Here is a 10,543-nt window from a genome sequence, read left to right as displayed (position 1 = left end):
GATGCTGACTCACTGACCAGGTGCAACGCTGTGTTATGTTTGTCATGAGATGAGAGACGTAAATTAAAGTTCCGTTTTATTACCCGAACTGCTTTTATTAAGATAAACATGAAATAATGTACTGACGTTAGCATCTTAAAGTTAACGTCTTAAAGTTAACGTTATATTCAGGATCTTTTTCGATTCAATTTCAATTGAATTATTCTTTATTGGCATGAAAGTCAGGACAATATTGCCAAAGCATCAACAATATATCACATACAATTGATAACAATGTATAAAACAATACACAATAATATGATGATAATATTACAGGATATTTAAAGAAAGCTATCAGTAATTAATTAGTTCTGTGTGTCTCTGTCTCTTTGTGTCTGTCCTCACGACAGACCGTTTCAGCAGAACATGTCTTCTGTCTCATCATGTGTGTTTCACAGTTGTTATGGACACGTACTAATCTGTCCTCTGTCTCCTTCTCTCAGCGTCGGCTCGGTGATGCAGCAAAGAAAGCCATCGGGAAGTTGACCACAAGGACGGTAAAGAAAGGAGACAAGGTAAGTTCCTGTTTGTTGTTCTGCTGAGATTCACTGTTTTACAGAATTAACCTTAAACAGGAGAGACGAACGTTCACCTGGGGACATTTTGACGTCCACCTGGGGACACTCTTATGTCAGCCTGAGGACACTCTGATGTCCAACTTTAGACACTCTCACGTCCACCAGCGGACACTCTGATGTTTACCCGGGGACACTCTGATGTCCACCTGTAGACACTCTGATGTCCACCTGTAGACACTCTGATGTCCACCTGCAGGCACTCTGATGTTTACCCGGGGACACTCTGACGTTCACCTGTAGACACTCTGATGTTTACCCGGGGACACACTGACGTTCACCTGTGGACACTCTGATGTCCACCTGTAGACACTCTGATGTCCACCTGTAGACACTCTGACGTTCACCTGTAGACACTCTGATGTTTACCCGGGGACACTCTGACGTCCACCTGAAGACACTCTGATGTTTACCCGGGGACACTCTGACGTTCACCTGTAGACACTCTGATGTCCACCTGTAGACACTCTGATGTCCACCTGCAGGCACTCTGATGTTTACCCGGGGACACTCTGATGATTTAGTCATGGAGTTCCACAAGGTTCTGTGCTCGGACCGATTCTTTTTACCTTATATATGCTTCCTCTGGGTAATATCATGAGGAAACACTCCATTAATTTTCATTGTTATGCAGATGATACTCAATTATACTTATCTATGAAGCCAGATGAAACCAATCAGCTATCTAAACTAGAAGCATGCCTTAAGGATATAAAGATCTGGATGACTAGAAACTTTCTGCTACTTAATTCAGACAAACTGAAGTTATTGTGCTCGGCCCAAAACACCTTAGAGACTCTTTCTCTAATGATATAGCTGCCCTAGATGGCATCAGCCTGGCATCCAGCACTACTGTTAGGAATCTGGGAGTTCTGTTTGATCAGGATATGTCCTTCATCTCCCACATAAAACAAATATCAAGGACAGCCTTCTTTCATCTTCACAACAAACATCAGACACATCTTGTCTCAAAACGATGCAGAAAAACTAGTCCATGCATTCGTTACTTCCAGGTTGGATTATTGTAACTCGTTACTATCAGGCTGCCCTAATAAGTCACTAAAAACTCTGCAGCTGGTACAAAATGCTGCAGCACGTGTGCTGACAAGAACTAGGAAGAGAGATCACATCTCTCCTGTATTAGCCTCTCTGCACTGGCTTCCTGTAAAATCTAGAATAGAATTTAAAATCCTTCTTCTTACTTACAAAGCTCTTAATGGTCAGGCACCATCATATCTTAAAGAGCTCATAGTGCCATATTACCCCTCTAGAACATTGCGCTCCCAGGATGCAGGCCTGCTTGTGGTACCTAAAGTCTCTAAGAGTAGTGTTGGAGGTAGAGCCTTCCATTACCAGGCCCCCCTCCTCTGGAACAATCTACCAGTCAAGGTCCGGGAGGCAGACACCCTCTCTTCTTTTAAGAGTTCAAACTTTCCTCTTTGATAAAGCTTATAGTTAGGCCTGGCTCAGGCTGGGACCAGCCCAGAGTTATGCTGCTATAGGTTTAGACTGCCGGGGGGATCTAACACACCAAGCTTCTCTCTCTCTCTCTCTCTCTCTCTCTGACTCTCTGACTCTCTCTCTCTCTCTCTCTCTCTCTCTCTCTCTCTCTCTCTCTCTGACTCTCTGACTCTCTCTCTCTCTCTCTCTCTCTCTCTCTCTCTCTCTCTCTCTGACTCTCTGACTCTCTCTCTCTCTCTCTCTCTCTCTCTCTCTCTCTCTGACTCTCTGACTCTCTCTCTCTCTCTCTCTCTCTCTCTCTCTCTCTCTCTCTCTCTCTCTCTGACTCTCTGACTCTCTCTCTCCCTCTCTCTCTCTCTCTCTCTCTCTCTGTCATATTAATGCAGCTCATTAACTCTGTATCTTCTGGTCCCATTAACATTACTAACCACATATCTTCCCGGGAGTTCTTGTGCTCCCTTGTCTTGAAGGTTCCTGAGGATCGTTGCTGCAGACCACCTGCTGCTGTGGACCTGCTCGACTGCAACAACTACTAACATCAGCCTTCCCCATAGTATCATTATTGTTGCTGCTAATGCTAATAGTAGACCTGTTGACTTCAACTGTTACAATTACGATTACCTCAGCCTTTATCATTACTCTGCTTCTCTCGCTAATTTATTTATTTATTTATTTATTTAGCCAATCTTCACCCTAGTCTACCACTATTATTGGCATTGTAACCATAAGTATGTGTCTGTTGTTGTTCATGTAACAAGGACATATGTTGTTGTGGTAACAAGAACATATGTTGTTGTTGCTCTCTTTGCCTGTCTCTATCCTGCATCTCCTTCTATCCCATTTTCGGCCCATCCAGTCTCTTCAGATGTTCAACATGAGTCTGGTTCTGCTCGAGGTTTCTGCCTGTTAAAAGGAAGTTTTTCTGCCAATGTGCCGAATTGCTAAGTGCTACTCATGGTGGATTCATGTTGGGCCTCTCTTTAAATAACTTAACAAAGAGTCGGTCTAGACCTGCTCTTTCTGTAAAGTGTCTCGAGATAACCCTGGTTATGATTTGGCGCTATACAAATAAAATTTGATTGATTGATTGATTGATGTTTACCCGGGGACACACTGATGTCCACCTGTGGACACTCTGATGTTTACCCGGGGACACTCTGACGTCCACCTGAAGACACTCTGATGTTTACCCGGGGACACTCTGATGTTTATCTGGGGACACTCTGATGTCCACCTGTGGACACTCTGATGTTTATCTGGGGACACTCTGATGTCCACCTGTGGACACTCTGATGTTTATCTGGGGACACTCTGATGTTTACCCGGGGAGACTATGATGTTTACCCGGGGACACTCTGATGTCCACCTGTGGACACTCTGATGTTTACCCGGGGAGACTATGATGTTTACCCGGGGACACTCTGATGTCCACCTGTGGACACTCTGATGTTTACCCGGGGACACTCTGACGTTCACCTGTAGACACTCTGATGTTTATCTGGGGACACTCTGACGTCCACCTGAAGACACTCTGATGTTTACCCGGGGACACTCTGACGTCCACCTGAAGACACTCTGATGTTTATCTGGGGACACTCTGATGTCCACCTGTGGACACTCTGATGTTTATCTGGGGACACTCTGATGTCCACCTGTGGACACTCTGATGTTTACCTGGGGACACTCTGATGTCCACCTGTGGACACTCTGACGTTCACCTGTAGACACTCTGATGTTTACCCGGGGACACTCTGATGTCCACCTGTAGACACTCTGATGTTTACCCGGGGACACTCTGACGTCCACCTGTGGACACTCTGATATCCATCTTAGGACACTCTGACATCCACCTGTGGACACTGACATCCACCTGTATACACTCTGGCGTCCACCTGGGGACACTCTGATGTCAGCCTGAAGACACTCTGATGTCCACCTTTAGACACTCTAGAACAATGATTTAGGTTTAGACCTACAGGAGACACCACAGGGAGTGGTTTACAAATACAAAACCACCACAGAGACACAAAACCACCTTGTGTCTTTCTGGATCTCTTGCTGCTATGTAACTTAGCTATGTAGCAAAGCTAAGCTAACCCTAAGAGTCCCGTGTTTGTGTGTTTCAGGAGACTGATCCAGACTTTAACCACTGTGCTGTGTGTATTGAGGCGTACCAGCTGAACGATGTGGTCCGGATTCTGCCCTGCAAGTGAGACTGACGAGACAACACCTGATCATATACCTGACCAAAAGATTAGATTTATTGTGCTATATACTGCATACTATGATGAGTTTATGTTATGGTCTTTATGTTTGTATAAGGTTTTGTTGTGTTTTTTTGTTTTATATTTTGATGTGTTTTTCTGTGTCTCTGCAGACATGTCTTCCATAAGGTGTGTGTGGACCCCTGGCTGAATGAGCACTGCACCTGTCCCATGTGTAAACTCAACATCCTTAAAGCTTTAGGCATCATGGTGAGTCATCGATGACATCATCAACACACCTGCTGTGATTGGACAACAACAATAAGTGTCTCATTGAAGTCTGTCTTTTTCTCTCTCTGTCTGTCTGTCTGTCTCTCCGTCTTCAGACCAGTCTTCCCTGCGTGGACAGTGTGGTGTTGGACGTGGAGCGTCTAGGTGTCGGTCAATCATCCAGCAGCCAGAGGGTGCCACTGACCGACAGCAACCAGACATCCATCAGCCTGGAGCCGCTGAGCCCCCCCCACCCTGAGGCCACACCTAGAACACCTGCTGACATCACCATTGCTGTGACCGGTAAGAACGCAACAACAAAGACAACACACAGTGTTTATACAAGTTTACACTGATGCGGAGCAACTTCACAGTCTTATATATATACATTTAAAAAAAGGTGAAACAGATCTGACAATAACAGCATTATTTAAGGTGATTTTGTAGCTGCTTCTCATGTCTCTTATATGATATTCCTTAAAGCAGACCTTAAAACAGACTTTACGCGGCGCCCTGAAACCGACTTTAAACAATGTCGGTATAAAGAGTCGGTATCTGACAACGTGTGATTGTTATTGATCATGACTTCTCGTGAAATAAAGACAGTATTTCCCTTATTAACTTTTTATACTGAATGAATTAAAGAGAGAGCAGGAGAGTCTCTCTGTCAGCAGGTAACACTTTCAGTCACATGTGAGGCTGATGATAACGCAGTGTCGGGTTTGATCAGCAAAGGTTTTCCTGAAACCTTTAGACTAATAAACAACTTCCATAGTTTATAAGACTCCATAAAAGTATTTACTGAAAAATTACTTCGTAATCAGATTATCAGTAGGCTAATTATAAATGCAGTTAATGAATAAATAATGTAAAAGCATGTGCCAGTAAAAAAGCTGCGCATGTCTCTAAGCAGGACGCAGTACACAGAGTGCAGCCTGTTCTTCATGTGCAGGTGTTTGTTAAACAGGTAACAGGTTACAGAGAGAAACACTGTTACTGTGTGTTTTTTAGAATGAATAGTCCTACAGTACACTTGTGTGCAGACACAAACAGCTGTTAAAGCCGACTGACAGCTGATCCAGCGGTGATCAGCTGCTGTCACGGACGTCGCTTCTCGGCACCCTTTTTTGACTACTCCGGTGCTCTCAGCACTGTTCGGCCAGCTCTACTGGGTGAGAAGCTGACAGCGATGCAGGTGGATGCTCCTCTCGTGTCCTATAACAAACTGGACCTGAGCCGCCTCGACTTCCTGAGGAGGCTGAGGTCCTTTAACATCTGCAGGACAATGCTGAGGATGCTACGGGTCTGTGGTGGTGAGTGCTGTGCTGTTTGCTGAGGGTCGCTGACGCCAACAGACTGAACAAACTGATCCACAAGGCCGGTGACGAGGCGGGGGTGGAGCTGGACTCTCTGACGGTGGTGTCAGACAGGAGGATGCTGTCCAAGTTATGGGTTATCTTGGACAATGTCTCCCCCCCGCTCCATGACGTGCTGGTGCTAAGCACAAGAGCACATTCAGTCATTCCCCCATGATGCACCACAGAACAGGAAGTCATTCCTGCTTGTGGCCATCAGACTCTACAACTCCTCCCTCTGAGTGTCTGACACACAGACACCACTTCAAACTGTGCACTGAACTCTGGACATAAGCTGGATGATTGTGCAACAATACAACTGTGCAATATGTTGATATAATTACTGCACACACTGTTCATTTGTAAATAACTGAAGTATTTAACTTTTTGCATCATAGCTCTCATTTTGTATTTGACCCAGCCAGTCTTTCCTTCACGCTGTGTGTCACGTTGTCCACTAGATGGAGCCAATGACATAATAGAGGAGTAATGATGTCATCAGACCAGTGTTGGACACAGACGGTCACAGTCAAACAAACCACTTCCTGACAGTAGTTGCTAAATTAACGGATCATTTTAAATACACAATAATGATCATAATGATTATGTGTTAATATTTATTAATAATAATCATTATTATTGTTAATTATTAAAATGTTGTGGTTTAATGACATCTTCAGCGATTCTGTGTTGTTAGGCAGAGGTAATTTTCGCTAACCGTAATGATGACAATTTTAAATGTATTATTAGTGCTGTCAGGAGTTTTGAGACAAGCACCACATCACATGTGGACTCAGTCTACAGTCAGGAGGTCATTAATGACGAAGCGTCTGAAAACGATCGATCGTTACCAAATGACACCTTTTACAAGCTTTAAAACAGCCACAGATTTATGTTTATTATTAACGTAAAGAGTGCTGCTCCGTCAATGATTTTGCAGTCGGGACGTACTAGAGGACGTTTCTGTCTGTGTGTGTGTTTCTCCGCAGAGCGTGTTCGTTGACCCTGCTCGCGTCAGGTAGGCTACAGGAGGGGGAGCGAGTGAGGGCAGACAGTCCACTTATTGATCGATCTCAGATGGATAAAATAATAAGAAATGATAAGCCAGGTAACGTTGTGTCGGGTGTTTCCGTCATGTCTTCAAAGCTGCTGTATGCGGCTGTATGCTCAGTGATGTATGAGGTCAGGCATTATTTATTTCTGTAATTAATCAGAAAGAACGTGTTATATTGACAGCCCTAATTATAATTAATAATTATTATTAACAATTATAACAACTATTATCATTTTAAATCTTTTGTTGTGTGTTTCCATCAGGCGGGGGTGGCCACTTCTTCAACAGGAACTCGATGTCTCCTCGCAGCGTCGTTTGTGAAATGGAGCTGCCCGACATTCAGGCTTCGCTTGACCTCTATGATGACAACAAGTCCTGAGGTCCATCGTCATGGTTACAACCCCCCTTCCACCACCAACTCCACCTTTTGATGGCTGGACAACCATATATGGCCGCAGAGGCGTTTCCTATCGGGGGGCGAAAACACCAAACCTGGAGGAACTTTAAACGTCATTTGTTCCATTCTTCAGACTGAACATGGACTCAGTTCGACACTCTCACCTATTATTCTCCCCAGAAGAAAAAACTCTTTTGAAGACCTGGAGCTGGTAGTCAGGAAACATTGTTGAAAACTTGTTTTAAAAAGCAACCGGAGAACTAAACTCCAGATCACACTCCAGATCAAACTGACCTAGAACCAGAACTAGACTTCTCTGGTAAGCCAGACGCTGTGTTGTTTAGGAGCTCAAAAAGCTCTAGTGTCTCTAGAGTTGCTGGAAAATGTTCCTGGAGAAATGTGGCTGAGTTCCTGGGAGAGTTCTGAGTTCCTAAAGGGGCTTCTGAGTGCCTAAAACATTTCTTAGTTCCTTAAAGTTTCCAGGCTCCTTGAAAATGTCCAGGGAGGGTGTCATGATGTGATTTCTGTTAAGGTTCTCTGTCTTTACAAAAAGGTTCCTCTCTGTCTCTCTTGGTTCTTGAGCTCCTGAAAAAGTGCTTGGGTTTCTGGAATAGGTCTCTGGAAAAGGTCCTGAGTTTATGTCAAAGATCCTGATCTCCTGAAAAGGTTCTAGAAACATTCCTGAGGTAATAAAAAGCTGTTGGGTCTTCAGAGACCTTTCTTTAAAAATAATTTCTTGAAAAAAACTCTTCCTGTGTTCCTGAGGAGGTTTCCAAGCTCCTAAAAGGTTCCATGGATTCCTAAAGGTGTACATGAAAATTGATCCAAGTATTTGTACCTGAGACTCCTGAGTGGACCTGAGAGCTTCACTATGAATACTGATTCTTTTGATCCTTCTTGTCCATCATGAGACTAGAACCAGGATCAGAGAAAGACCTGGACCTTGATGCTCTGTGCAGACTCAGGAGGAAACAATCATGAACTTTACCAGTGTTAACTCCCCTGTAGCAAAATACAATTCTGTCTCTGTGTCGAACAAAAACGTTGGATCAGTCTGAACCTTCAGGAAACCACCGGTTCTGTGTTCAGTAACGTGGAGTCCCTCAGGGAGACATCCCAGGTCCTATGCTCAACTTATTAGACATACAGAGGTTTAAAGAGACAGATCAATGTGTGTCTAACTCTCATGTTCTCTTCTCCACAGTCAGAGTGAAGACAAGCCTAGCTTAGCACAAATACTGGAAGCAGGGGGAAACTGTTCAAAATCAAAGAGAGAACATTAACCTGCAACAGCCTTCAGTCAGTCTTTTGCTTGTTAGCTAACTGGCTTGTCAGCACAGCATACTGTAGTTAGCTGGTTTAGTTGACAGTAGAGTCAACACATCTGAGGTCCTTATGTCTGCAGGCCAATCAGAAGCCTCCTGGAGTCAGGTGAGTCACTTCCTGTATTACCACAAAAAGAAAAGATATAATATAATTTCACTCTCCGTTTGTTTTTCAAGGTTGACTTTCATCCACATGAAGAACAAACTTGAACAGAAAATATTTAAAACAAGAGCTGCTTTCTCTTCCTATTGGCTCACAGTGTCCTCAGGTGTGATGCTAACAGATGCTAAAATGTGTCCTCTCTGTGTCAGTGATACTAACAGATGCTAACACGTGTCTGTCCTGCAGCAAGTCGGCGGTTTCCTTGAAGTGATGGACTGCTCCTTTAAAGTGTATAAACAGCTTCTGATTACTCAGCGTGTTAATAATCAGCCTCAGTGTGGGGATCAATATATATACAGCATTATACAATCTATTACTTGATCGATCAATATTAGCGCTGAAGCCAGTCTTTTCTGTCTGTGTCTATCTGTGTGTGTGTGTGTGTGTGTGTGTGCGTGCGCGTGTCTCTGTCTGTCTCATGGTTCTGATGGGGGGGGGGGGGGGGTGTATCGCTTCAGTTCACTGTGTCTCTTACTGCCTCAGCATTAAAGTGTCATTATTGCCTTTAAAATTATATCATTTGTTATTATTATTATTATCACACACACACACACACACAAACTGTATTTAGTCACTTCAGTTGTACTGGTATACATGAACACGTGTATGCAGCATGGAAACAGCCTGCAGGTGGAAACAAAGAAATAAAGTCATAAAAGAGATCAAATAAATCAGAGTTGACAATAAAGATATAAAGTTAATGTTCTTTAAAGCTGTGAGTGTAACACAGTCTGACAGCAGCTTATATAATCAATCAATCAATCAATCAAATTTTATTTGTATAGCGCCAAATCATAACCAGGGTTAGCTCAAGACACTTTACAGAAAGAGCAGGTCTAGACCGACTCTTTGTTAAGTTATTCAAAGAGAGGCCCAACATGAATCCACCATGAGTAGCACTTAGCAATTCGGCACATTGGCAGAAAAACTTCCTTTTAACAGGCAGAAACCTCGAGCAGAACCAGACTCATGTTGAACAGCCATCTGCCTCGACTGGATGGGCCGAAAATGGGATAGAAGGAGATGCAGGATAGAGACAGGCAAAGAGAGCAACAACAACATATGTTCTTGTTACCACAACAACATATGTCCTTGTTACATGAACAACAACAGACACATACTGATGGTTACAATGCCAATAATAGTGGTAGACTAGGGTGAAGATTGGCTAAATAAATAAATAAATAAATAAATTAGCGAGAGAAGCAGAGTAATGATAAAGGCTGAGGTAATCGTAATTGTAACAGTTGAAGTCAACAGGTCTACTATTAGCATTAGCAGCAACAATAATGATACTATGGGGAAGGCTGATGTTAGTAGTTGTTGCAGTCGAGCAGGTCCACAGCAGCAGGTGGTCTGCAGCAACGATCCTCAGGAACCTTCAAGACAAGGGAGCACAAGAACTCCCGGGAAGATATGTGGTTAGTAATGTTAATGGGACCATATAATGCGTCTGTACATTTATAAGTACAAAGGTAATAATTGTCAGTTTTAACGTTTGTCACAGAGCTCAGAGTTAAAGCAGCGTTTTCCGGACAACATGAGAATGTTTCCGGTATTTTGCCCTGTTCACACATCCGGCGGGAAAACTCGATAAACACTATAAAATGTAACAGCAATTATTGATTATTTGAGAATAAGATTAAATCACATAATTATTAAAAGGAAAACCCGATTTTAGATACGAACTGTTTTAAAAG

General features: G+C 43.3%; 1 protein-coding gene across 1 annotated transcript in view; it reads left to right on the top strand.

Annotated features, from left to right (window-relative positions):
* rnf130 (ring finger protein 130) overlaps positions 1–9,271 on the top strand; it is an 18,636-nt gene extending 9,365 nt beyond the window's left edge. The window contains exons 5-9 of the mRNA XM_069670576.1: positions 483–554; positions 4,202–4,284; positions 4,453–4,549; positions 4,666–4,852; positions 7,222–9,271. Of these exons, the coding sequence (XP_069526677.1) occupies positions 483–554; positions 4,202–4,284; positions 4,453–4,549; positions 4,666–4,852; positions 7,222–7,337 (555 nt within the window). The 3' untranslated portion in view covers positions 7,338–9,271. The remainder of the gene's footprint in view (positions 1–482; positions 555–4,201; positions 4,285–4,452; positions 4,550–4,665; positions 4,853–7,221) is intronic.
* Positions 9,272–10,543: the final 1,272 nt, after the last annotated feature.

This window comes from Semicossyphus pulcher, unplaced genomic scaffold (genome assembly GCF_022749685.1).
Source record: "Semicossyphus pulcher isolate SPU_LCO1_2020_fin unplaced genomic scaffold, fSemPul1.0.p SCAF_2, whole genome shotgun sequence".
Classification (NCBI taxonomy): domain Eukaryota; kingdom Metazoa; phylum Chordata; class Actinopteri; order Labriformes; family Labridae; genus Semicossyphus; species Semicossyphus pulcher.
Note: the sequence above shows the minus strand (reverse complement) of the source record. Positions and strands in the feature narration are given on the sequence as shown.